This window comes from Patiria miniata, unplaced genomic scaffold, assembly GCF_015706575.1.
Source record: "Patiria miniata isolate m_02_andy unplaced genomic scaffold, ASM1570657v1 HiC_scaffold_29, whole genome shotgun sequence".
Classification (NCBI taxonomy): domain Eukaryota; kingdom Metazoa; phylum Echinodermata; class Asteroidea; order Valvatida; family Asterinidae; genus Patiria; species Patiria miniata.
Genome location: NW_024037068.1, coordinates 3401793 through 3429488, shown reverse-complemented (window position 1 = coordinate 3429488; position 27696 = coordinate 3401793). Strand labels below are relative to the sequence as shown.

General features: G+C 40.4%; 1 protein-coding gene across 1 annotated transcript in view; it reads right to left on the bottom strand.

Moving 5' to 3' along the window:
• Nucleotides 1-8574: 8574 nt before the first annotated feature.
• LOC119736006 (4-aminobutyrate aminotransferase, mitochondrial-like) overlaps nt 8575-27696 on the bottom strand; it is a 30192-nt gene continuing 11070 nt past the window's right edge. The window contains exons 3-16 of the mRNA XM_038209990.1: nt 27443-27543; nt 25793-25825; nt 23368-23485; nt 21789-21838; nt 19838-19918; nt 18644-18736; nt 17804-17863; nt 16640-16703; nt 15130-15278; nt 14578-14715; nt 14219-14386; nt 12666-12812; nt 12108-12219; nt 8575-8750 (exon numbers count right to left, since the gene is read on the bottom strand). Of these exons, the coding sequence (XP_038065918.1) occupies nt 8632-8750; nt 12108-12219; nt 12666-12812; nt 14219-14386; nt 14578-14715; nt 15130-15278; nt 16640-16703; nt 17804-17863; nt 18644-18736; nt 19838-19918; nt 21789-21838; nt 23368-23485; nt 25793-25825; nt 27443-27543 (1433 nt within the window). The 3' untranslated portion in view covers nt 8575-8631. The remainder of the gene's footprint in view (nt 8751-12107; nt 12220-12665; nt 12813-14218; nt 14387-14577; nt 14716-15129; nt 15279-16639; nt 16704-17803; nt 17864-18643; nt 18737-19837; nt 19919-21788; nt 21839-23367; nt 23486-25792; nt 25826-27442; nt 27544-27696) is intronic.

Here is a 27696-nt window from a genome sequence, read left to right as displayed (position 1 = left end):
ATACACAATACACGGTACATGTACCGGATGCACATGTACCCGTACGGTACGGTACGGGCAAAGGTTTACGAATCGGAACGCAGAGAGTTGAATTGGCAAGTCAAAAGAGCTATTTTCTATCTTTTTAATTGAAAAAATGGGAATTTCGATTAATAAAAATTTCAATAAATTAATTTGACCCACCCACCCACATTTTCAAAAAAAAAATTGAAATTTAAAAACATCAAAATTTTTGAATGGCCCCTAAGGGAGTCCACCTGGGCTACATGGAGGTATGCTGGGACTGAGAAACACATGGAAACATTTCCAATTTTGTTTTCCAATACGGATAGATTCCCATATCTGGCCATCACTAATTTTTCCCTTCAGTGACTTATCAGCCATCAGACTAGCTCCACTGAGTGGAGTACTGGAACTTCGGTACCCTCCGTACAACTTACAAGCGCTCCACTGAATCGGCATACTTTGACTATACACATTTATATCACTGACACATGGTATGCATTTTTGTGCATACCCTTGGGGAGAAAAGGCCCCCAAAAACTGGTAAAGAGAATACAAATGAGAAAATGCGCATGCGTGGCTAGCAGACGCACTCATTTTTGCTCTTCTCTCGATGAGCTTTTTAATCCTTTTTAATCCTCGTTTTTTAACATGCATCCACTTTTTTAACCGATCGTCCTTGTTTTTTATTTAGTTTTTGTAGTCTTTGACCGCGTTAGTTCTCTTCTACGTTGGACTTTTAAGTGTTTTTTAGATGTTTTCGTTTGGACTTTAACTTCATGCAACGTGACTGTGTATAGCTGTCTGTGTAAGCTGCAATGGATCTTCGTCACTCAATAGTTGGGATTCTTCTGGGATTCTTACTTCTTGCCAAAACCACGAACTGTTCTACCAGTGAAACCCACAACTACAGCATATCGAATTCTACTAGTGTCAAGTGTGAAACCATCATCTCCCGGGTGAGTTCGTTCCATTTACTCTCAAAGCTTCGCCCATGTGTTCTACAAAATGGCGGACCCTACATGCACATTAGAACTCGTAATCTGAGCCATTCTGTGACAACTGCAATCCTTATCCTGTTGCTGTCTGGGGACATTCAACTGAACCCAGGCCCACGAGCTACAAAAGCACCTAAATACCCCTGCGGGGTGTGTGGGAAAAATGTGAACTCCAACCATAAAGCCATGGAATGTGAAGAATGTGTAACATGGTGCCATATCAAATGTGTCGGTATGAGTGACAATTTATACCATGTACATACGCAGCATAATTCTTATGTTTGGATATGTTTCAAGTGTGGGATGCCAAACTTTACAGACTCATCACTGTTTGTTTCATTTGATGTGTCAAACCCCTTTGATATTCTCAGTGACTTGATTAACACCGTGACTACGAATGGGAGTGGTAACGGTATTGCCCCCGAACATGTACAGGGCATTGGTAGCCCGATACACTCCTCCAGCCCAAAGCAACAAAACTTCAAACCAAACATGCCAAAGAATCACCAAAAACCTGGCCATCGTAATCAACGCAAGAAACTGCTTAAAGTACTGAACATAAATTTTCAAAGCATTTGTAATAAAATACCTCAATTCCAAGCAATGCTAGAAACTGAAGACCCGGATGTAATCGCAGGAACAGAGACTTGGTTGCACGACTCAGTCTACTCCAGCGAATTCCTGCCCTCATCATACCAGATTTTTCGAAATGATCGACAAACCGATACCTCCGGCGGTGGTGTTTTCTTGGCCATTAAATCCAATCTTATGGCTAAAGAAGAACCTGATCTGAACACAAACTGTGAATCTGTATGGGCCAGTATCCACATCAAGGGCAACCCTACCTTATACCTCGGCGCCTTTTATAGACGCCATTTTGGATCTACCGCAACCAACCAGGTCTACTTAAAGGAACTAGATGCTGCTATTTCAAAACTCACCAACAACTGCCAAATTATCTTAGCTGGAGATTTCAACCTCCCTGACGTGGATTGGGAGAAAACTTATTTCACTCCCGGGGGTCGATACCCAGCCCTTAGCAAGCAAATGATCGACATCGCTCAAGATCATAATCTGCATCAGGTTGTGACTAGCCCTACTAGGGAAGATAACATTTTAGATCTGGTCTTCACAAACATTCCCTCACTCGTCCAGAATGTCAACATCCTGCCTGGTATATCCGACCACGATATCGTGTCTGTGGAGATTCTTACTTCTTCCAAAAGAATCAGGCAACCACGTAGGAAGATATTCTTGTTCAAGAAGGGAAACTTTGATAAAATCAAAGAGGACATTAATGAATATGCCGACTCCATCTCCAAAGAAGTTTATTCCGCCCAGTCTACAGACACACTCTGGATGGGATTCAAACACGCACTAACAACTGCAATGGAAAGACACATACCCACTAAGATGACAAGTACCAACAGCAGTCTTCCTTGGTTCAAGCAGTCGCACAAACGCATCATGAGACGTAAGCGTAAAGCCTATGATAAAGCCAGAAGTACGGGTGCTACCTCTGACTGGGAAATCTTCAGACAGCTGCGCCGCCTCTTAGACCGTACTTTAAGAAAATCTCGTAGTGAACATCTGCTGGATTTAGGTGAAAACTTGACATCAAACAACACCAAGCCCTTTTGGAGATACATTAAAAGTCTCAGGCAAAGCTCAACTGGTGTCTCAACACTCAACACTGCTAATGGTATTGCTACAACACCCATTGACAAAGCAAATGCCTTAAACAGTCATTTTCAGTCTATCTTTACTAAGGAAAACTGTGACAACATCCCAAACCTTGACAGTCCGAAGTTTCAACAAATGTCTTCTATTACCATCACAACTGCGGGCATCAAAAAGCTATTGAAAGAGTTAAAACCACAGAAAGCACCAGGCCCTGATGGCATCCTTCCAACGATCCTGAAGGAATGTGCTGACAGTGTTGCTCCACTCCTACAACAAATTTTCCAGAAATCCATTGATACCGGGGAGCTGCCAGACGACTGGCTCAGGGCTAACGTCTCACCTATCTTCAAAAAAGGAAACCGTTCAGATCCATCAAATTACAGGCCAATTTCACTGACATCCATCCCTTGCAAGTTGCTTGAACATATTATCCACTCTAACATCATGTGTCACCTTGATCAGTACAACGTTCTCAACAATGAACAGCATGGGTTCCGCAAAGGCCGATCGTGTGAAACCCAACTCACCCTGACCGTAAACGACCTCGCTAAAATCCTAGATAACCAAGGGCAAGCCGATGTAATCATCATGGATTTCAGCAAAGCGTTTGACCTAGTTCCACATCAGAGATTATTGTCAAAGCTGAAACATGTTGGGATCTCTGGCTCTCTACTCCACTGGATCAACACTTTCCTTACAAAAAGATCTCAACAAGTAGTCTTAGAGGGCAGTTCATCTAGTTCAATAGCTGTGACATCAGGAGTGCCCCAGGGCACTGTGCTTGGACCGCTACTCTTCATCTTGTATCTCAACGACCTTCCGGAAGGAATCTCATCTCAAGTGAGACTTCTGGCAGATGACTGCATATTATACCGTGAAGTTCAAACTCCAGAAGACAACAAGAATGTTACGCCATGCACATGACCCACAAAAGGAAACCTCTTCTGTCATCTTACAAGATAAACGGCAATTCTCTCCAAACAGTCACAAATCACACCTACCTGGGAGTAGAATTAAACAACAAACTGAACTGGGCCGAACACATAAGTAACTCTACTACTAAAGCAAACAAAGTTCTTGGACTGTTGCGCAGGAATCTGTTCAGCTGCTCCACCAAAGTTAAAGAAACTGCATATAAGACCCTGGTCAGACCCAAGTTAGAATATTGCGCCAGCATATGGGATCCATACCATCAGGACCACAAAAATAAACTTGAAGCTGTCCAACGCAGAGCGGCCAGGTTCGTCTGTAAGGACTTCAGGCGCACAAGTAGTGTCTCATCCATGATCACCCACCTCGGATGGAAATCATTGGAGGAACGCAGAATCATATCCAGACTAACCTTGCTCTACAAATCCATTCACCACAAAATCGCAATTGATGTTGATCAGTACCAAGTTGATTCCAAACGGGACAAAATGTCAACTAGAAAATCATCTTCATTATCCTTTGTTCACCCTACATCTAAGAAGGACTGCTACAGATACTCTTTCGTACCAAGAACAACAGCTCAGTGGAACCTACTTCCTCCAGAAGTCAGGGAAGCTACTTCAGTGGAGTCCTTTAAGTCAAGACTCCATGAGATGCAGTTGTCTTCAACACTAAGGGGGCCTACTAACAAAATTGTTTAGGGATGCTGCTAGCCACCACGCGCCTGCAACCGTATATCCCATAGTGGAGTTTGCTTGCAGTACGCTACAGATACAGATACAGAAAACAGTTACATGTACCCCGCACAGATGTACACATTCATGACAATGCCGTAACATCCCAATTGCAGAATACCCCGCCACTCAATCTATCCACCTCGTAGCCGGCTACGGAGTCCCGGTTGATTGCCCTCAATAAACCTTCTAAGCGCTACATGTATGTACTGTGTGTCATGCTCCACTGCACTCCCACTCCGTATCCGCGTAGCTGGCAACAGGCTAGTTCTAGTTGGTTTGGACTTAGTTTGCTGCACTGTCATCATCATTTTACCCCCAAATTTCCAGCTCTCCACTCAGAGCTCTACCATTAGCATGATCATGGGACAGTCATGGTCATAGGACTAATTAATAGGCCTATGTCCTAAAGGGTAGGCCTAATGCGCCTGTCAAATGTCCCCCCCCCCCCCCCCCCCCCCCCCCCCCCCCCCCCCCCCCCCCCCCCCCCCCCGGCCTTACAGCCCCAGGTACGGTCCGATGTCGGGATTTGGTCACGTTTTTCATGCCCCAGGGTGGGGATTTTGGTCACTCAAATTACATTGTTACCATGGCGTACTACATGGAAATGCATAGTGCGCCCCACGTACGTAGGCCTATGTTGGGGCATGGTCGGGATTTCGCCCGAGGGGTGGGGATTTTGTCACTTCAATTTCAAAAGTGACAATCCCCACGTCTTGGGTGGGGCAACCCTACTTCTGAAATCAGAAGGCTTCTCTCCCATGTCTCCGTCAGCTGACGGATGTGACGGAGAGAAGCCTTCTGATTCCAGAAGTAGGCCCCAAGTCTGTAACTTAAAGTAGGGCAGCCCGGCCCCCGGGGGCAATGCCAATGGGGGGGGGGGGATCATAGGCGCATTAGGAAAAGACTCACCAAAACAGCTGACTAAATGACACTCAAAAGTGACATTCTGATATTTCTTGACACCTTTGGAACAGTTGGCAAATGACACCTTTTTGAATATCGGCAGGTTTCATTAAATTTTACAATTTAAAAAAAATTGCCGCACAACTTACAAGGCCTCTCCGTATCGCACGTACCATGGAGCTATAAACACACAGTCATGCATGTCATGGTCATGTGCATGCATCAATTTCATATCCAAAAGAGGGCGCGCTACACAAACACTGGTCACGGAGAAATGAGACAACGTGCCGCGGGTGCACTGAACCAATGCAAGCCCCATTGAAAACAGTGTAAAATCAACAAAGTTCACTAGGGCCAAATAACATGCAAGCCGACATCACTGGGGTTTCTCAAACAAAAATTAAATTATTGTCTTGTACTTCATCTTTTCTTTTCTTTTCAATTTTGGGTAGACTAGCCGATTGCATTTTTAAATATTCACACCAAAACAAAATCACCTCCCGAAAAGTGATAGTTCCCAAGCCTGCATATGTAGCCGTTTTACAAGTGGCATCCTTCCACTTTCTCAGGCAAATAGGACCCATTTTTTAACCGTAATTTTATCAAGCCTGCCCTCAGATGGAAGCCCAAAAACCAGGGAGTTGATCCTTGGCTACATTTACACAATTCCACCGTTTTTAAAGCCAAAAGATTTTGGGAAATTTGAACACGTCACCACTCGTCATGGTTGGGCCTGCCCAACTTAAGTTGGGACAGTTGCTCTAGCTGGGACTACACTGCCGGTGTGACACGGGCTACTGAACTTGGGGCGTGGTTGGGGAGGCATACCCCTCCGACCATGCCGACTGATGAATGTTAATTACTTACGTAATGGGAAGCAATTTCCTTTAAAAGTTCCATTAATAATGTCATCGCTATATTGATTGTATATCGATCCATTACCTGCAGCCTTCGATCCCTCTCCCATAGAAAATCTGGGATCCGCCCTTGCAAAAAGTTGCGATTGACGAGCAAAACATTCACAATCTCCAAACTTTTGACAGTTTAATTCACGAAGTTTATATTTGCAGAATTGCGATACTTCATACCTTGAAATTGATTTTACATAGATATTTCTTCGTAAAATTAAACCATCGTCCTTTCATCATCCGTACACCAAAATGCTTTTAAATTGCATTCCTGTATAATAGGGCCTATTATTTTCGATTTTAACCCCCAAAATTACATTTTCTTTTAAGATGGTATTTCCTTAAATACAAAAGTTTTCCACTCGAACGACAAGACCCCGGCTCCTATGATGTTTAGTTATGGAATAAATCCTGCACAGGTTTCATTTGCACAGGCCAGTAATACTTGCGGATTCTCTTGTGCCTTTACAATAAAAAGCCTGAAACACTACTTAAAAACCCTGAAACTACCCTTACCCCCTTTCAAAAATGTGTTTTCTGGATGTTTCAGCACTTTTAATTTGTCACGTTTTGAAAAAAAACACACCCGAATTCAAGTTTAAACCTGAATAGTGGCACTGATATCTGCTTTACAAACAAAAGCCTTTTTCCCCCAAAAAGTTGCCCAAACAAAAGTAGGCCCACCGTTTTTGTTAACATTATAAACATTAGAAATTTCGTTAAAAGAAAAAATGTTAATCGAATTTTGTTGAATTTGTTGAAAAACAACTACTACAAAAAGCAGCCAAAACTTTACATATGAAAGTAATAAAAAGGTCAATCATTTTTAGAAATCTCAAGCTTTTATTATTATTAATTACGCCTATTTAATTATGCTTATAAATCAAGATTATCAAGCTCGATACGTACACTGGATAAATTCAAATATGGGAATAAGATAATTAATGAAATTAATATTAATAAAATTCTTTCTTTTTTATATTCCATGATCAACTTCTACGCACTCTAAAAAAGCTTTGCTTGAATTATGTCATTACTTGAATATAAAAAGCAATTTGATAAGTTTAATGTAGTAAAGTTACCGCTCTATAAAATGTCTGCGCAAATTCTCAATAAATTGTGCAAATAAAATAAAACTTTGTTTCATTATCTAAAGTTTACATAAATTACAGTTGTCCAATAATATACCAGTATTTCAATTTCAGAGGTATTCAAAGGTCAATACAAATTAGTCAAATATCATTTTAAAGTTGTGGCTGTTTAAAATGTGCGCACATATTCTCAGCAGATAGTTATGCAAATAAAATTAAAACCATGTTCGTGATCTAATGGTTACATAAATAACAGTTGTCCAATTATATTTCAAAGGTATTCAAAGGGCAATATATCACTGATCGTCCAAAACAACGATAGTCAAATAACTGAGAATAAAAAAAATCCCTCACACCCAACTTGAACATAAACAGTTGTTTGAGCAAGAATTTTTTTTTTACATGTTCCAATACATGATTGTGCTTAGCACTACATTTTAAAAGCTTCTAATCTAAAATATATAGAGCATTTTTACTTTTACATTTTCACCAAATCTGTGAATATACATCTAAATTAAAATATATCAAGGAGTATTTAAAAAAAACACTTCAGTTTTCATACTGAATACAAGCGACAAATATAGAACGGCATTAATCAATATTCGTTTGAAACATTTCAAGCACAGTCGCAAAATTATCATAGTGAAACTTGCATGAAATTTTGGGCAATGTGTCCTAAGTTACGAGTCACATAATTAAAGATATAGTCCATCATTTGTTATTTGTGCATTTTGTTCGTTTGAAGCAACAAAAGTGCTCAAAATCTAAAGAAGGGTACTGAACAACTAACCTGATGAAGTTTCAGCTCGGCTTCAGCTGTATATTCTGAGAAAAACAACATTCTAGGATCTCAATTTCAAATCAAAATTTGCCGAATCATGTTTTGAATTGGGCCTGAATTCAGCGTCCGAGACACGTTCTCACTGAGCCGATTGCAGCTACGCGATATCGCGCACTGATCCGACGAATTATAGCAACCGCGCGTGCGTGTGCGTTGTGCCAATGCTTGCGCGCGCTTCGCCGAATAACAAAACGAACTACTTATTTAAATTTCCTATGGTGTGTCTTAAGAAGCACCGTTGGAAAGACCTTCTTTCGTTGATTACTTCAAAAGGACAGCTTGCCAGAAAGAAGAATTAGTCTCCTTACTATCTTTCAACCAAGTATGTTTTTCAACAATAATTACGCCAGTTACTTTTCGGGTAGCTACAAATGATGGACTATAGCTTTAACACAGTGAAACGTTCGTGACATGTTGAGCACTGTGAAATGATGCAGTACATTGTGGCTTCTGTAGAGTTACACGTACATGTACACCAACACAAACCTGAGTTGCAATGAAGAATAATCTTTAATTTCTTTTTTTCTTTGGTGAAAGTTAGAGACTGGCCAAAACATCGTCGAATCTCTCCAAGCAGATGTCGGCGTGGTGTGGCTGGAAGACTAGAGCTGGCCGGAATCGGATCGACTGCTTGCCACTCAGTCCCATGATAACCCCTGTGAATGAAAGACACCCACATTTTTTTGTTTAAAGGGAAAATACAACATTTGCAAACATCAAAAAACGAAATGATCAAATTATAACGAAATATCTTACCGAATTGTTAGGGACTGACAGTCTAAAACATCCTTTAAACTCTTGGCTTCTGGTGTGCTGACATTTTCAAGAAAAACTGTATTTTTCCAACGCGTTGGAGAAAACTGGCTTTTTTCAAAAACTGTTCTTAATTTTTCATATTAATTTTTTTCTGACTTTTGTTTGCAATTGATTACACACCTGTGAAGCGGTACAAGCCTGCTAGACTGATTCTCGGACCTTACAATTCATCTTAAGTGGGGTCAGGGAACCAGACTACAAGAACATGATAGGTTTTCTTGCTTTTATAAGCCCAAAACGTGATACAAGTCAGTTTAACAATATTTTCTATAAATACTAATCCTCCAAATCCATTTATTTCTGAAAATTGAAGCAAAAGCAAATGTTGTACATTCCCTCTAAATAAAGTTGAACAAAGAAACTGACTAGCCGAGCGGGGCTTGAACCTGCGACCTTCGGATTGCCGTGCCAGTGTTCTACCAACTGAGCTATTAAACCCTATTTTCGAAGTTTCCAAATAAGCGAGTTCGGTATTCCAACTGCGCATGTGCACATCAAGATTTGCCGATTTTTCTTTCAGAATAAAAATGTCATCGTATGCATGCAAAGGCATAGCGGGGTACCAGCAAAATTGAAGAGATCATCGTGTTCGGAAGTATAACATTTTGGACAGCAAAGTGTTTTTAGGTCTCTTGCCTCTTGTCCAAACTTTTGTGGGAACGAAAGTTGAATCTCTGTTCGATTGCACGAAAAATTACACAGAATGCAGAATTGGTTACCACGTCCCCATAGCCTTGTGTGCATTATCTTCTGCAGTTATCCCGAAAAACAAATTGTCGAATCTTGCTGTGCACCAGACTATTTTGGAACACTGAACTGGCTTACAGTATTTGCTAGTGTCTTTGTTCAAGGAAACTATAGTCAGAAGCCATAAAGCTGTAAAAAAAAAATTAAGTGGTTTGGGTTCGTGACTCATGATCAGAGGGTCAGGGTTTGAATCCAGCTGCTGGTCATATGTTGTGTCCTTGGGCAAGCAACTTCACCCCCACTTGCCTCTCTCCACCCAGGAGTATAAATGGTTGATAAAAGATGGACCTGGTATTAAGATGCATGATAACGGCCCGTACAGGTGGCAAATACCATGAAAACTTGTCAACAAAGACCCCTGCGCGCGGCGGCTTTCAGATTTGCAGGGCTCTGCTCCCGATCTGGTGTCGAAGTCTGTCAAGCCAGCTAATTATATTTTTGATTATTCATGAGTCTACTTTTTGGTCTGTATTATTTAACTCTGATAAGTGATAACTACATAACCATGTTAACGCCGAGCACAATATCTTTAGCTTTAAAATGCTGTGAAATGTTGCTTTTGTTTAATCGGTTAATGAAAGCCTAATTAAAAACGAAATTTGGGTAAAACGGTGTTCTCAAAATTTGATGTTTATTTCCTGGGTAAATACTTCATCTACGATGACAAAAACTGCACAATACCATCTGTTATATCCTTAAGTATTAATTTTTTTAACAATTTTGGAACAATTCTAACTACATAAGAAGTAGTTTTGCTTACAGTTTTGTGAATATTTCCGTTTTAGATGTCATGCAAAAAACTGACACAATGGCACACCTGGAAAATTCGCGATTACAAGCCAACAGGTATAAATGGCCGTTATGATTATCACGCGTCTAACCAATTAAGGCAAGTCCGCTCAGTGCATTTTGTACTAGAGCTCAGACCAGTTGTTTATCGTTGTGTGTAGGATCTGGTGCTTGATGTGAAGTTGTAGCTTTCTACTAGTTGGTGGTCACAACAATTACATTTTAACCCTGTAGCACCTGGTACTACGTTTTATTTCATCACTGATAAATCAATAAAACCATAGAGTGCTTGGGCGGTTTTGGGCGATACCGAGAGTAACAGGCAGGACGGCTTGGCGGCAGTACAGGGACTAAAGTTTAAGGACTTGAGTGTAAGGCCAAAAAAAAAAGTCTCCGGTTTCTGGTATGGAGCTTGTCCAAAAAGTGGTGCGGCGACGCGGCTTTTTTTTTTTTCTACCTGACTTTTTTGCTTCAAATGTCGGCTGATGACTGCAAATGGTGCCCGACTAAACTTAGTGCAAATATATGGGAGTCCAGAGAGGCCACATAAAGCTTATTCTCGATCATAACCCCATCTAAAAACACGTTAAAATTGTGCAGCAGCAGGATTCCAGTCAAACCAGTGAATTTGGCGGTTTTGAGACATCATATTTCATTGAAAAAAAACTTTTTCATTTTGCTGACGCGCATGGCTATGGCGACGCGCGCGCATACCAGAAACCGGAGACTTTTTTTTTTTGGCCTAAGTAGCCTTTGACTCTAGTCCAGTTTCACTGCCCCTCTCAGAGATGTCACTTTTCTGGTTTTAAGCCGGAATTCCGTTTTGTTTTTAAAATCTCACAAAATTCTAGTTTTTCCGGCCGCCAAAATAAACTGGCAAAAGAGAAGAAAAACTGTAGAAATGCGTTGATTTTGACCTCGTTAGCGCCCTCGAGTTAAGTACAATTAGGCTCACGCACGGCTGGCACAACGTCGCGTTGTTCGTTGAAGTAGACTTAAAAACAAGTCTTTGTTGTTACCGAGCATGCATGCGAAACAGGCGGCCAACATACTTGCACGCAGTATATACCGCGCCTCGCGCGTGCTTCACCGCGTGGGGGCATGTTGTGTGCTCAGCACACGTAGCATTCAGCCTGGAAATCAAGTCTATCGTTTCAGTTATCGGTGGTTTCCGATCGCAGTGGTATATGTGAATACAAAAAACGCCGGGTACCAACCATGTTTTCGTCGTGCGCATCGTGTAGTGCAAAGGTCATGTACACCGACAGTTTTGTGGAATCATGCATGTTTCGTGTCGAATATTACATTGGAAATTCGGGTAGGCAGAATAAATAATAGAAATTATGGAAAAAGTCAAAGTGATTGAACGAACCGACAGCTTAAAGGCCATAGAAGCAAAAATAAAACATAGATGGAACTGGGCTTGGCCACAAGAGAGAGATGACAACAGGGACTTTGTTTTTACAAAAAATAAAGTTCCGGTTTTTTTTCAAGCAGCTGTTCCGTTTTTTTTTTCAAGCAGCTGTTCCGTTTTTTTTTTCAAGCAGCTGTTTCGTTTTTTTTTTCAAGCAGACCCAGTTCCGTTTTTTTCAAGCAGACCTTTTGGCATCTCTGCCCGGCCTCTAAGCCACCCATGCAATATAGGGGATACGGCAACCCACCTTTCTCCCGGACCAGGCTCGCAATCTTGGCTGCAGACTCAGCATCTTTGCCGTCCACTGCAATGTGAGTACCCATGCCCCGGGCTCTGCTCAAGTGCTGTGGGTACCTAGCCTATAAACAATGCAACAGAAAACCGAAAAACAAGCCGGAACTGAAGCTTTAAGGTATATTGGACCATTAACACTTTGTGCATTTTTTTCTGCTTAAAGCAACAAATTACTAAAAAATCCTAAGTAGAATGCCTAACAACAAATCAGACTTGTATTCGAGTCACCAAACATCGAGTCCGAGTCACCTCTCCCGAGTCCGAGTCCTGAGTCATGCAGGTCAAATCTGAGTCCGAATTGGGGATCACAAAGGTTGAATCCAAGTCCGAGTCACCGTTAAAATGGAAAACAATTTGCGGTACTGCTAAAACCTCGCTTTGATTTCCAAACAAATTTCATACATGATACAGACGATAACATGAGATTCACGTCTGGTTGTACCCCAAAATGGCGTTACAACAGCGCCCTCATGTGACACTACTGCAAAGTTGCCTGCCCCCTTGTACAAACCTGTAGGTCTTTGATGCCATCCATCATGTACTGACCGGACTCCCTAGCCTGGCCCACCAGATCCATCTCCTGGATGACCTTAATGATGGCGCCGAGCATCAAGAGTTTAGGGGGGTCACCCATCCATGTGTTGAAGATCCTACTGGGCTGTGGATGGAGTTGGACAACAAGCGTGAATCGGTTAGTGGCTCTGTGCGGGAACAGCTGAGGGCGCTGTTTGGACTATTCGTGAATGCAAGGTATATAATTGACGCATATTATTCCAGCTAATGCAAGTACCCATTTGTACTCCTGGGAGGTGAGAGGCAAGTGGAGGTGAAATAGCCTGCCTAAGGGCACAACATACGGCCAGCGACAGGACTCGAACCACTGACCCTCTGATCATGAGCAGAGATGAAAATGGCCTACAAATAAAAAGAAAAATTGGAAAATGGGCCGAACAAAAATCTGTGTTCGAAATCTGGGCCGCTTGCCCGATGTACATGTACATGTAATAATGTACAATGAACTTAGTGCCCAATTTCCAGACCTTGCCTCTCGTTTTATTTTAGATCAAAACAAAATTTTACGATGTGAAAAATATTCAGTGCTTTGAAGTCTGAATTAAGCCTAGAGTGACTGACTCATCAATAAACAAGTTCACTTCTTTTCTTACTTGAGAAAGTCGAGGAAAAAGTTTAAGCATGGTCCAACTTCAAGACACGTGCAATATTCAATCAAATTCAAACAGCTTCACTAACATACGTGGGAAAAAAAATCAGCATTCTGGTTTTTGTTTACTTCTAAGGAAAGGTCAATGTGTCTTTTATGATCTCTTCACCACACCCAAGATCATCATTGTGATTTTCAAAGTACTGCAATTTGTACAACTAAATCTGAAACCTCCGAAAAATAACGCAACCTTTTGGATTTCACTGCAGTCGAACTCCAGGTGCAACAATGAAGCTCTGTGCGTAGTTTCAGACATGTCCTAGGTTAATGCTTAAACTTATTTCCAGCTGTAAACTACTCCAACCTGGACTTACTTATGTGCGTCTACCATAAAATCTGTGCGCTGATGACTGGTAGAAAGGTTAATGCTTAAACTTATTTCCAGCTGTAAACTACTCCAATCTGAACTTACTTATGTGCGTCTACCATATAATCTGAGCGCTGACGACTGGTAGAAAGGTTAATGCTTAAACTTATTTCCAGCTGTAAACTACTCCAATCCAGGCTTACTTATGTGCGTCTACCATACAATCTGCGCACTGACGACTGGTAGAAAAGACTAAAACTGCACTCGCAATACAGATTTCAACGCCGTTTTCATCATCAAATTCTCTGAAACTTAAATTTACGAATAAGATTTTGCGGGAAAACAATCGTCAGAAGAATCGGAAATAAACTTGAAAAAGTCGGATTTCCGATTAAAATTGGAAAGTTCCATCTCTGGGGCAAACGAGGGGCAAACCCTTACCACTAGGCCACACTCCCGCAACAATGATGACTGACAATCTGTAAACAAAATTTGTGATAATTGACAGTCGGTTTTGGACTCAAGACTCACTCACCGCGTCCACCGCAAATTCATCCTTGAAGTAGTAGCCACCAGACAGCATCTTCTTGCTGAAGGTGACAAAGTCTGGGGGCTCCGGCAGACCCCACGCTTCGTGGGCCCAGAAATGGCCGGAGGTCCCGCAACCAGTCTGAACCTCGTCCAAAACAAGGGCAACGCCGTGCTGCAATTAGAATAGTTAAGAATTTTTTTTAGGGGGGGGGAAACACTAATGATTAAAAAAAACCATGTGTCATCAAATGTATCGTAAGCTTATTGTGCAGCTTCGCAACAAATTCATTGTGTAAGTCCTACGCATGGCGCAAATTATGCACAGTTTCGTGAAATCAGCTGCAGGCTCTTTACGGTTAATACCTCTTTGCATATCGCCTGAAGCTGACGGAAGAAGTCAGCACTGGCAAGATTGTCGCCACCTTCGCCCTGAATGGGCTCCACGATGACTGCTGCCACATCCCGACCCCGAACTTTGTTCTCCTCAATCGATCTGATCACCTGTCAAAAAACACAGCAGGAAATATCAACTAGAGATACCTTGTCTAAATGCAACAGAATATGTACCGAGTTTGAGATCAATCTGATGAAAGGAACTGTACATTTTTGGAAGATTAGATTTTTTTTTTAATTAAAAAAAATTCATAAAAAATCAACCAATGACGTCATGGTGACGTCACTTTGGACTTTGCATAGGGTACCATTTGTAATGGTACAAAGTCCGAAGTGACGTCACAATGACGTCATCGGTTGATTTTTTCTGATTTTTTTTCTGATTTAACCTACCCACCAAGTTGAATGATGATCGGACCTTCCCTTATATGTGTTTAAGACAGACAACCAAAGGACAGACAGATATCCCTTCCACAGACAAACTGACAACCAAAGGACAGACAGATCTCACTACCATTATACCTCTTGGAGACATCTGCTCTCCTCTGCTTTATTCTCCGAGACGAAATCCTCCAGTGGGTAGTTCAGTCGAGGGAAGGGAGCAACCGGCCAACCCAGGGATGGAAAATCCAGACGGAAGATGGGTTTGGAATTGGTCATGGACAGGCAACCTGTGTATCAGGTCATAGGAATATGGCAATGAAAACAAAGCAACCCCAAATACAGGGTGAGTAAAAAAAAAGAAAAAAACCTTTCTTAAAAAAGAAATCAACTTTAAAACGCCAATAAAGTATGACTTCTTATTATTTTTCTACTTATTTTTTTTCAAGCAGATACCTTTATGCATATATACAGGGCACAAAGTAAAAAAAAAAAGACCTTTCTTAAAAAAGAAATCAAATTTGAAACGCCAATGAAGTGTGTCTTAAAAGAGCGTGTTTGTTCCTGGAAAAAGTGAAAAGTGGGCCCAAAAATTTCCCTCCCCAAATTTAATATGAAAAGCAACGGGAGGGGGTGCAAATGCATTGCTTTTGTTGGGTTTTGTGGGTGGTGTACACAATGGCTGCTGTTTTAGCAATGTTACTTTAAAAAAAAAAGGCAAAACTTTTTTAAATATTGTTTTCTCATTAGGTCACTATCTAATTTGACTCGACCTGTACAGTAAAAGGTGCATACTCAACAAGATTTTGACCAAGGTTTGTGTTTTAGTTTGTTTTACTTCGTCAGAGAAAACATTGGGAAAGCACTAGTTGTTCACATTTGTTGTTCACACGGTTAATGTTTAACCTTTCAACAAAATTTTCAACTTTTACGATTTCATGGTAAATGTGTTTTCAAGCATAAATGTGAGCTTCAATTCTCTCAGAAGTGCTCCAGCCGTCAAATTATAAATATAAATACTGGTATAATTACTTATAAATTCATTTATGTAACGATTTTTAGTAGTGGATTCCTTGCGAAAAGCTCAAACACCACAAAGTGATTAATGTTTTAGATTTGCCGCACCACAAAACGATGGATCTTCTATAAACTCTGCGCACCAGTTGTCAGGGGTGTGAGTGACCACTGATACAAATAGCTGAAAACACCTGAAAAAAAGTGTACAAAAGCTGAACTTTGGAAATCTCCTATACTTTTGTACACAGCAAGTGAGCGGGAAAAAAGCTGTAATCCAAAACCAAAAAAGCTGAAATCAGCTTCGAAGCTGAAATTTCACACCCCTGAGTTGCATCACTTAGTGGTATGGCAATTATCCATGATACGTCGATTTGTGGTGCAACCTACGAAATAATACAAACAGGTAATGAATAATTATCAGATAAATTTTAAAAAATGACCTTTATGTGCAAATGCTTTTCAGGTTTTTTAAGTGACAATCAGCCACTTGAACAAATTACAGTAATTTGAGGAATTCCAATTTGGAAACTCAAGATACTAATTTTTCAAAATAAAATTTAATGAAAAATCTGGCGTGGCGATTCACAGAATTTCACGTCGATAGTTATTTTGTCCCCTCTTTTTTGAAACTTACCGAGTGTGCGTCCATGAAAGGAACCATTAAAAGACAGAACAGTGTAGAGTGGGCAGCCTGGTTCCTAAGGAATGGGGAGAAACAAAACAAAACAGAATTAAAAACTACCGACTGAAAGAGGAACATAGTTGACTCCTCCGGCGACCACAATCAGGGCACATCATTGAGGTGGTACTAAGAGTGGTAGTCAAGTCATTTTAAATCAATCGCAAGTCATCACATGTCATCACGAGTCTCAATCACCAAATGTCATCACATGTCATCACATGTCATCAAAAGTCATCACATGCCATCACGAGTCTCACAAGTCACCAAATGTCATCAAATGCCATCACGAGTCATCACAATTCATTACATGAGTCATCACGAGTCACAGGTCATCATGAGTCATCACGAGTCATCATGAGTCACCATAAGTCATCTCGAGTCATCACGAGTCATAACAAGTCATCAGGAGTCATTACATGTCATCATGAGTCATTACGAGTCATAACGAGTCATTACGAGTCATCACGAGCGGTCATGACTCATCACAAGTCATCACGACTCACTGCAAGTCATCACGAGTCATCACAAGTCACTACAAGTCATCACGAGTCATCACTACTCATCACAAGTCATCACGAGTCATCACTACTCATCACAAGTCATCACGAGTCATCACGAGTCATCACTACTCATCACAAGTCATCGCAAGTCATCACAGGTCATTACGAGTCATCAAAGGTCATCACACGTCAATGAAGTATGGAGGATTTCATGACCACTGGGCCTTTACTAAATCACTCTAGACCTGTAATGTTGAAAAAATTGGGCGGGGGGGGGGGGGGGGGGGGGGGGGGGGGAGTCGAGGAACGTCTCTGATCAGTCGAACGGGCAAGCTATTCACGAACCAAGTAGACCGCTATCGAGTGAATGCAGTTACAACAACAGACCCAGTTGTTTTCTTTAGCTTGTGTCACACACACAAAAATGGAACGCATAATTTGTTTTAAGGTCAGTTTCAAATATTTTGGTTTCACATATTCAAACCGAATAGTGGAATCAAACAGACTTTCAAAAGATCCCGATTTGACAACAACCGAGCAAGCTTACACTCATTTTAGCACACATTTATTGAAACCAAAAGAAAAGCAACAGCTTTCTCGGCTTGGATATTTTTACCTTGCCTGTCACACACGAGTCCATCTCTTCCTGTGTTGCTGGCCCTCCTCTTTTCTTACGCTGTTGGCAAAATCGTCCAAATATATTTGTTAACCCTAACTCCTTGGGTATTTTTACTAGAAAGAATCCTGAATCTGCCAAAATCCATCAATTTTGCCATGAAAAAAATGTTGGTGGCCAGTGAGTTCATCAGAATCCACCAGTTAGCCAGGAGTAAATCTGTTGAGATCCTGAATCCATCAAAGTCCCCCAACTGCTCAATATGGAGGTATCCTGAATCTGTCAAAATCCTGCAGTACCGCTAGGCTTCATGTCCTGAATCCATCAAAATCCCCCAACTTCTTCAATATGGAGGCATCCTGATTCCAACGAAATTCTCCAAAACAGGGGTGTGGATTTTGATGGATTCAGGTATGTTAGGGTTAAAGAACAACTCTAAGGAAAACAAATTGTAATTTTCTATTTTTTTAACAAATCAAGCAGACTCTAAACTAACACAGCACACATGGAAAGGCTTCCCAGTATTTTATGAAAACAAATTTCCCTGAGTTTTGCCTGCCATTTTCCTGAGAGATTTCCAAAATTCCGTGAGAAATATTTTCCCTTTAACGAGGTTGCTGGGAAGTCCAGAGGTGCATGCAGCACAGCCAGTTGTTAATTTCTGGAGAAGTGTCTAATATTCACACTGCATAAACAGTAAAACCCCAGCACAGCTGGCTGGGAACCTTGATGCCACAGTTTCAAAGGCACTTTCCTAAGAGACAGTACCGCAATTAAAGAGATTGTCAAAAAAAAAAGCTATTAAAGCACAATTTACAACAAAACTTGGCACCTTCTTACCCGATACGTCAGGAAAGCTTGCTTAATAGCGTTCTCATTTGAACAAGCCCCGCACATCATCGGTTGGACCTTGGTTAAGCCCTTGGGAGCACACTGTTGCAAAACAGATAAAAAATGTCATGCAGGCAATGAAAAACAAGCAGTAACAGTTTGTACCGGTCAGCAAAAGGGAGCCAATGCAGAGACTGCAAAATGGGGGTGAAATGGGTTCTAGAGGTTGTCAGAGTCACAATTCGAGCGGCAGAATTTTGGAGTCTTTGTAGGCGAGCAAGTTGGTTACGGGGTAGCTGATACAACAGAGAATTACACAAATCCAACCGAGATGAAATGAGGGCATTTGCAAGTGTAAAGCTGTTACCGATAACGCTTTCATCAATTCAAGACACCCTGATTCACTCACATTCCGTGCACCTTCCTGCCCTTACTCAAGCTTTCTTTCACTCTCCCTCCCGTAGATTTCCTAGACTTTGGAACGCTTCACCCTCCCACATCAAGGACTCTGCTGTCACTAACTCACTCCCTCACTTTCTAAGAGATTTGAAGCAGTCATTCTTTCCTGATAATTAATCTCGTATGTGCCATTACGATTCTGCTCATGTGTATGGAGGCCACTTTGTACTGTAATGTTGTTGTTTTTTCTACATTTGTTTGTCCTTGTTAAAATATGTGCAGGAACGCATATCTGTGGGAAATTAGTTAAGTTTACTTTTGCTTTCCCCAACCCACATATTTTGTTTGTATAATTTTGTTGTTTATGCCATTTGTTTTTGATGTCTTGTATCTGTTTATGGCTCCCATCCTTTCATTGTTTTTTTCCGTATTGTAAGTTTGTTCTGTTGTCTTGTCCTATTTATTTTGATTTTTATGTTTTTGTGTTTTCCTTTTCATTTCACTTCGTGATTTCAGTTGTTTGGGTCAAATAAATAATAATAATATTTATAACAATAATTCACTTGGATCATTCTACTTTCTACATATTGTTTTTTCAGCGCTGAGTCGATACATGTAGATGCAAATATACAAAAGTCAAGCATAAGTCAAATCATAAATCAAATCACTTGTATAAATTTGCAAAGTGCAGTCTTATTTTTGTTCCAAGATGGCAATTCCATTCAGTGAGCGAATAGGTCCAGTACCTTAAGCAAAATGGTAAACTTACAATTCTAGCATACAACTTTAGATTGGCCGACTTACCTGCATGAAAGCCTGGTCCAGCATGTCAGGAAATGTTTCCCCTGGAAAGACTCCGAGCGCAGGCCTATTCACCATGGCATGCTGTAAATTGAACAAAGGTGAAAGTCAAGACTCAATACAACTTGTATTCATTTCCCTGGGTGGAAAACTATAATTTTAAACAGCAACAAAAAGAGGCGGAACCACTACTGATGCAATTCAAACAGTGCTCCAAAATAGTATCCTCCTTTTGTTTGATCAGTCACAGGCAGTCCAATATTCATCCTGCCATGACTTTTAGGCACGCTCATCACCAACAGTCAGATCATATTTCTATAGGCACAGTGACTAGTCAAATTCAGTCAACAGACAAAAGCAGGTAGCTGGTAGTCACAGCTGGCTTATCAATCTCCTACAGTCAAAGCATAGCTGTATCAAGTTACATCACAATCATGGCCAGTCAAACATGCTTTATGTGAGAAGGGAGCACTCAACTGTTTCAAACAGTCACTACATGTATTTCACTGCTGGGTGGGCTTTGTTGAATTTGTCAGCCAGAGAGGGAGGGTGAATTAAAGCCAGAGTCCATCATTTGCAGCTATCCAAAAAATAACTGGCGTTTTTATTGTTGAAAAACATACTTGGTTGAAAGATAATAAGGGGACTAAACTCCCTGTGAAATTATTCTTTCTGGCAAGCTGTGATTTTGAAGAAATCAACGAAAGAAGGCCTTTCCAACAGTGCGTCTTAAGAAGCACCATTGGAAATTTCCGTTAGTAGTTTGTTTTTTTCAATAGGCGAAGTGTAAGGAAGCGTTGACACGACACACACGCGCGCGCGGTTGCTATAATTCGTCGGATCAGTGCACGACATCGCATAGCTGCAATCGGCTCAGTGAGAACGTGTCTCGCGCGCTGAATTCAGGCCCAATTCAAAACATGATTTGGCAACTTTTGATTTGAAATCAAGATCCTAGAATGATGTTTTTCTCGAAATATACAGCTGAAGCTGAGCTGAAACTTCATCAGGTTAGCTGTTCAAACGAACAAAATGCACCAATTACAAATGATGGACTATATCTTTAATCAATCTTCACAGTTTTCAGCTCTGGCACAGAGCTTCTACAAGTCATTTCGGTGTCGATTAGTTGGTTCCATCCATTAGTCCCCCCAAAAAATTGACCAAAAACGAACCCCCTAAGGGACCCACAAAACTGTCAGTACCAAATTGTAATTGTCCCAAAAAACAAACAAAATTCATGAATAGTTGACAATCACTGTTTGTGGCAATTTGTAAATTTGTTTATGAAAATTGTTGGAATGGAAGCACGATAATGTGGTCATGTTACAGTAACGTGAAGGAAGTTAGGGGGCTTCTAAACACCTATCACTAAGGCAAAAAAAAAAAGTCTCCGGTTTCTGGTATGCGCGCGCGTCGCCGTAGCCATGCGCGTCGGCAAAATGAAAAAGTTTTTTTTCAATGAAAGATGATGTCTCAAAACCGCCCAACTTACTGATTTGACTGGAATCCTGCTGCTGCACAATTTTAACATGTTTTTAGATGGGTTTATGATCGAGAATAAGCTTTATGTGGCCTCTCTGGTCTCCCATAATATTTGCACTAAGTTTAGTCGGGCACCATTTGCAGTCATCAGCCGACATTTGAATAAAAAAAAACAGGTACCACTTTTTGGGCAAGCTCCGTACCAGAAACCGGAGACTTTTTTGGGGGGGGCCTAATCCATTACCCCTGTTTCTGGACCTGTGTCAGTTTATGGGGCCCCAGGGTCAATACACATGAGGAGAGAGTTGCATTATGAAGGTCACTATTATTTTGCATTGTGACTTTCCAAGCCAGCCTGCGGGCACGGTTTCATTTTCATAGATTTCCGTGCACAACTTTCAGGCCAGACAGCCATGGAGCTTTTTGTGCGCTCGCACTTGTTTTCAGGGGGGAAGTACGTCACACTCACCAAATTATCTGAGCTTTTCAGGACATCAATCACGGCTGGATGGTTGTATCCTACAAAAAAAGCATCAATAGGAATATGATTTACAAATAACTAGAGTGTGAGACATTAAAGGGAAGATACAACATTTGCAAACATCACAAAACGAAATGATCAAATTATCACGAAATACCTTACTGGATTGTTAGGGAATGACAGTCTAAAACATCCTGTAAAATCGTGGCTCCTGGTGTGCTGTCATTTCAAGAAAAATGGTATTTTTCCAATGCTGGTTGGCTGACCAGCGCTGGAGAAAACTGTTTGTTTTTTTTCAAAAACTTCTCCTATTTTTTCATAATTAGTTATTCCGCGTTTTCTTTGCAATTGATTACACACCTGTGAAGGGGTACAAGCCTGCTAGACTGATTCTCTGACCATACCATTCCCCAAAGTCTATAAATTGCTCCGTTTCATCTTAAGTGGGGTCAAGGAACCAGACTACAAGAACATGATTGGTTCTCTTGGTTTTTCCAGCATCTACAAGCCCAAAACGTGAAACAAATCATTTTAACAATATTTGTTATGACATACTAATCCTCCAAATCCATTTATTTCAGAAAATTGCAGCAAAAGCAAATGTTATACATTCCCTTTCAATGCCAAATGTAATGTTGAGGCAATGCATGCTGCACAAGGTTGGGCCAGATGGGGGTGGATTGTTGCATGATGGCGACCATCCTGGCCCAAAATCTACCTGCTAAAGGACATGCCATCCAAAAACTAGCTAAACGCATATAGGATCGTTTAGATTTATCCCAAAAGTAAACTACCAAATTATTATCAAAAAGCTTGCTTGCATTAAAAAGAATTTACTGGTACTATAAACACCCAATGAAATTATTCTGTCTGGCCTGCTGTCATTGAGAAGAAATCCAGAAATGTAGGGGACTATCAATGATGTAGTCAATTGACTTTTTTATGGAAATACAGAGTACTATGGATGACATCGTGTTTATGATCAAGCGGTTGTGCATGCTTTTCCTCTGTTTTCGCGAAAAAAATGCAGTATCCACTGAGCTGAAACTTCATCACGTTAGGTTTTGAACATTCGTCTTTGGATTTTGGGTGGTGTTATTATTGGAAACGAACAAAATGCACGACAAGCAAATGAACCTATATTTGTATATGTGACCTGCTCCACCAAAAAGGGTATTTAGTTGCGCTGAGCATCACTGTGTAATGGCCCGCTCAATATTGAGAGGGTGAACATTTTGTCAAAATGTAATTTTCTTTTTTTGTCACGAATGACATCTTTAATATCTACAGTTTCAGGTTTCATTCACAGAAATGTTGATTTTGATGAACAAAATGGGAAAAAAACAACCATTTTGTGTGCATCGTTCTGTTGTTCTACAACAGAGCCAGCTTTTTCACAGCCCATTTTCTCAGTTGTGTAATTTGAACTCCGAGGAAGTAATTAATATGTAAATACATCATATCTCCAGAACTTTAGGGACTTTTTTTGGTAAAAGTGCTGTGAGCTTCACTGGCTGAAAAAGTTAGGCTATTAATAATGACTGGATGATGGAAAAACTTGCTTTACCAATAGGAATGGAGGATATCTGCATGAATAGATCCAACAGTCGGTTCCCGTCCACGTCTACCAGGTAATTCCCAAGACTTGCTTTGAAATCCACAAAATACTGGACAGTGCCGGAATTCTACAACACAAAATTCGAAAAACTAAGCATCAGCTTTGCATGTAATTTGTGACAATAATTTGAGTCCGGATACCGAATTTCATTTCTTCATTCCTCTTGCAAGTCTTGTGTAATATGGAAAGATAATATACAACATTTGCATGCATCAAAATCAAAACTACCAAATTATCATGTCAGTGCTTATTACTTGACTGTAAGTGAATAAAAGTCTCAAGCATCCTGTGAAATCATGGCACCTGCTGTGCTGCCATTTTCAACTTGAAGAAAAGTGAAAAGTTTGCATCAATTTCCACAATATATCACATTAAAATAACAAAATTCCATGACTTTCCGATGACTTCCATGATAGCATTACATTCCAGCATTTTCCAGGATTTTTCATGAATGTGAGGACCCTGAGGTCTCACTTGGTCAAAGGAAAACATAAATAATTGTGATCCTAAGCAAAACGTTCTTTCAGGCATGGTCATTATTCTTGCTACTTAAAAACATGAACTAGAAAGAACTCAAAGAGCGCACACCTCCGCCAAGGCTAAACAAAATCTAATTGATTTGTACTTGTACATGTACCAAAGACCACCCCTTATGCCTATGTTGGTCTACCTTTCCACTCCCCCATTGTATAAAATTGTCTAGTCCATTGACCTGTGTGGTTAGTGGGTGATAAGGCATACAGGGTCACCGGGTCAGTGCCACACACACATAGCTGGTCACACAGAGTGATCTGGTGACAGTTTTCCACATGATCAGTGAAAAATCCTTTAAAAAAATCCAGCATCTAGACCCAGATCCAGGTCACTTCCAAAATCTAACCATTTTGTACATGTTCCAAGGACCAACCCTTAAAAAATTTCATGAAAATGCGTCCAGAACTTTTGGAGTTATCCTGTTCACAGACAAACACACTAACCAACCAACCAACCAACACACAAACCAACACTGGTGAAAACATAACCTCCTTGGTGGAGTAATACATTTGTGGCCAAGTCCCATAAAAAAAACCTTTTCAAGAAACGGTCCTTAAGTAAATCTGCAAATTGCATTTACAATGCACTCAGAGAGCACTCATCATTCATTCAGGATGATCCAGCCACGAAATCGCTTCCTAATCCACTTAGTGGTCATCTATTGCTGGGATTCTATTGATTTTTGATGGCTTTTTCTCTCTCTAGTATTGCCAGGCAAGCTGGCATGCAGCGCCAATCTGGATAAGGTCTGTATCAAAGGACTCACACGCACAGGTGAATCTCCGCTCAGTCTTAATTTATTACAACTGGGAAATGCATTTTTAAGCTCGGGCAGGACCTTCTACATGTCACCTGGTGGTCGATCGTTCGGTCAGTCGTTCGGTTGGTCAGTCTGTCTGTCTATCTGTCTGTCCTTGAAAATTGACCAAAATCATTTGACAAAAAAATGGACCAAAAGCCAGCCGTCATCAGTAAATGCACTCTTGAGGAGCGTCTATTTTGCAAGTCTTTCCCCGGAAAATTGACCAAAAACGAGCCACCTAAGTTTCCCATAAAACATAATTGTTTTGTTATTTCTAAATTGATATAATTTTTGTATTGCGCCCATGAGCGTCATTTATGGCTGATACTGGCGCAGTATAAATTGCCGTTATTATTATTATTATTATAACTACCTATTTTAATTTCAAGAAAAAAGCAAACAAAAGAAATGAAATACTTGACAATTTGTTTATGAAAATTTTGTAAATGGAGGCAAGATAATGTGCAGTAATGTTATAGTCACATGGTATAGCGCGTTATACTTATTGGTAACTTAGGGGACTTATTTTGGTAAATTTTCAGGACGTGATTTTTGCGTGGGACGGCGGCCCGGGCTTGTACGCACAATCATTTCATGCAAGACTTTCATGAAAGGAGGCCAGAGCTTATTGTGCACTCGCACTTGTTTCCTTATTTTCTCATTCTCTGTGAACATTTTGTAAACTCCCATGGCCGACACAGTCAGTCAATTCCCACTAAACCTAGTTTGATATATTTCTTTATTAATTCATATTTTTTTCTAACATCTCACTTACATTTGTTATAATTGTAAAGCACTTCGAGATCGTTGATACGATGGAAAGCGCTATAGAAGCATTACAATTTATTTATTGTATTTTTACATTTGTTTGTTTTATATACTGTTAACTGTGACCATTATTTTAGTGATTCGTCTTTGTTTTATATTATCAATATGGCAAATATTGTTCCAATTCATCTTAGAGTTTTTGAAAATCCAATCATTTCATTGTAATATTTATACAAATGGGAGAGTCTGACAAATTATATTAGCATTTACCTTTGTGATGGAATCCAACTTTGCTATTAGTTCCTAGGAAAGGTAAAGAAGAGAAGGAAAATATTGTTACTGTACCAAAACACTATTAGCACTCACGTTTTATTACATATACTGTACATATTGAGGAATGTCACGGGACGTCACAGGTCAGTAGTCACCCACACGCCCACCATATTGGACGTCTACAGTTGCAGACCACTGATCTCTATATAAAGACTGGATAGCTAATAAAGAGCTGCACAATGAATGAATTTGACGCCATATTGGTGAGACCGGCTGGTGATCTGCAAAGGACAAGTTGCCGTTTTTATAGACAGCATGATTTCTTTTGTAACGTCGCGGTTCACTTGACTTATATTTTGACCACCACCACTGACCAAGGTTAACTACAGTTTTTCTAACGTCGTGGTTAACAAAATGCCACTTTTTCGGCGTTTTGAAATAATAATCACTACGGACATGTAACATCATAATATGTGTACATGATCAAAATGCGCGTCAACTGTTGATACAACGAGCGCGTATTTACGCGTAGAACGTTCGTATTATACGCGGCCATCTTCGTGAGACCGGGGGCGAATTGGTCAATATGCAAAGTCTACTGTGTGAATGTTGTATGCATATCCGCTATCCAGTCTTTATATAGAGATCAGTGTTGCAGACTAGTAAATAAACTGCCATAGATCCCAGTGATAAATACGCCAACTTCCAAACTTCTGACAAATGCTTACAACTCTCCAAGGTGTATGAGACCCATACCGTACATTATCAAATTAAAGCCTATTTCATCATTTTTCAGTTTCTGTTCAATCTATAGGGGGTTAGCCAATAAGTTTTGGAGACAAATTGGATATTGACCGTGACAAATACCGCAGAACACGCAGGTTATGCATTATGCAAAGTACATTTACTGTATGATCGATCGAGCATGCTAGATGTCCAAAATGGCGAATCTTGCTCCATTCACGTGATGATCCATTCACGCGCGTATCATTTTTACTTCCCGGAGGCGTGGCGGAATCAGCCAATGAAGCGCTCCAATGTGTTAATGAATATTTATGAGGTACCGTAAGTAGTAACAAGAAATACAACGTTGACAACAATAATATTTCCATTTTGAGTGTTAAAGATAGAGTAGATCATTTGCAGCTATCCGAAAAGCAACCGACGAAATTATTGTTGAAAAGCTTACTTGGTTTAAAGATGTAATGGCACTAAACTCCTTGTGAAATTATTCTTTCAAGCATGCTGTCATTTTGAAGAAAACAATAAAAGAAGGCAATTTCCATAGATGCGTAAAGTGACGCATTTTTGGAAATTTCCGTTAGGTGCGCGCAAGCGTTGACTCGACACAAACGTGCATGCAGTTGCAATTATTCGTCGGTTCTGTGTGTGACATTGTGAGCTAATTATTGTCTGAATGAGTACGTGTCCCGGATGCTGATTTCGGGCGCAACTAAAAACATGACTCTGCAACTTTTGAACTGAAATCAAGATCCTAGAATATTGTTTTCTTGGAATATACAGCAATGTTCACTGAGCTAAAACTTCATCAGGTTAGTTGTAAGCAAGTGTCTTTAGATTTTAAGCACTTTTGTTGCTTCAAACGACAAATGATCTACCCTACCAGTTTAATTGACGGAACATTACCTGAGATCTTGGCCCTGGAATGGGGGTCTTGACTGAGGGTCCATCGTACTCATTTGGAACAAGTTTTTGGACGGCAGCATTCGCCGAAGTCACACTCAATCCTAGAGTAAACACACAAAAACTGATTTAATTTCTAGTATAAAAATTCTGTGATTATCGAACGTAAATATATTGACAATAATTAAGGTAGGTTTAATTCACTTTTTGCGGCCATTTTTTGAATAGCTTTTGTAGTGCAATGAAAATAGTTCAGG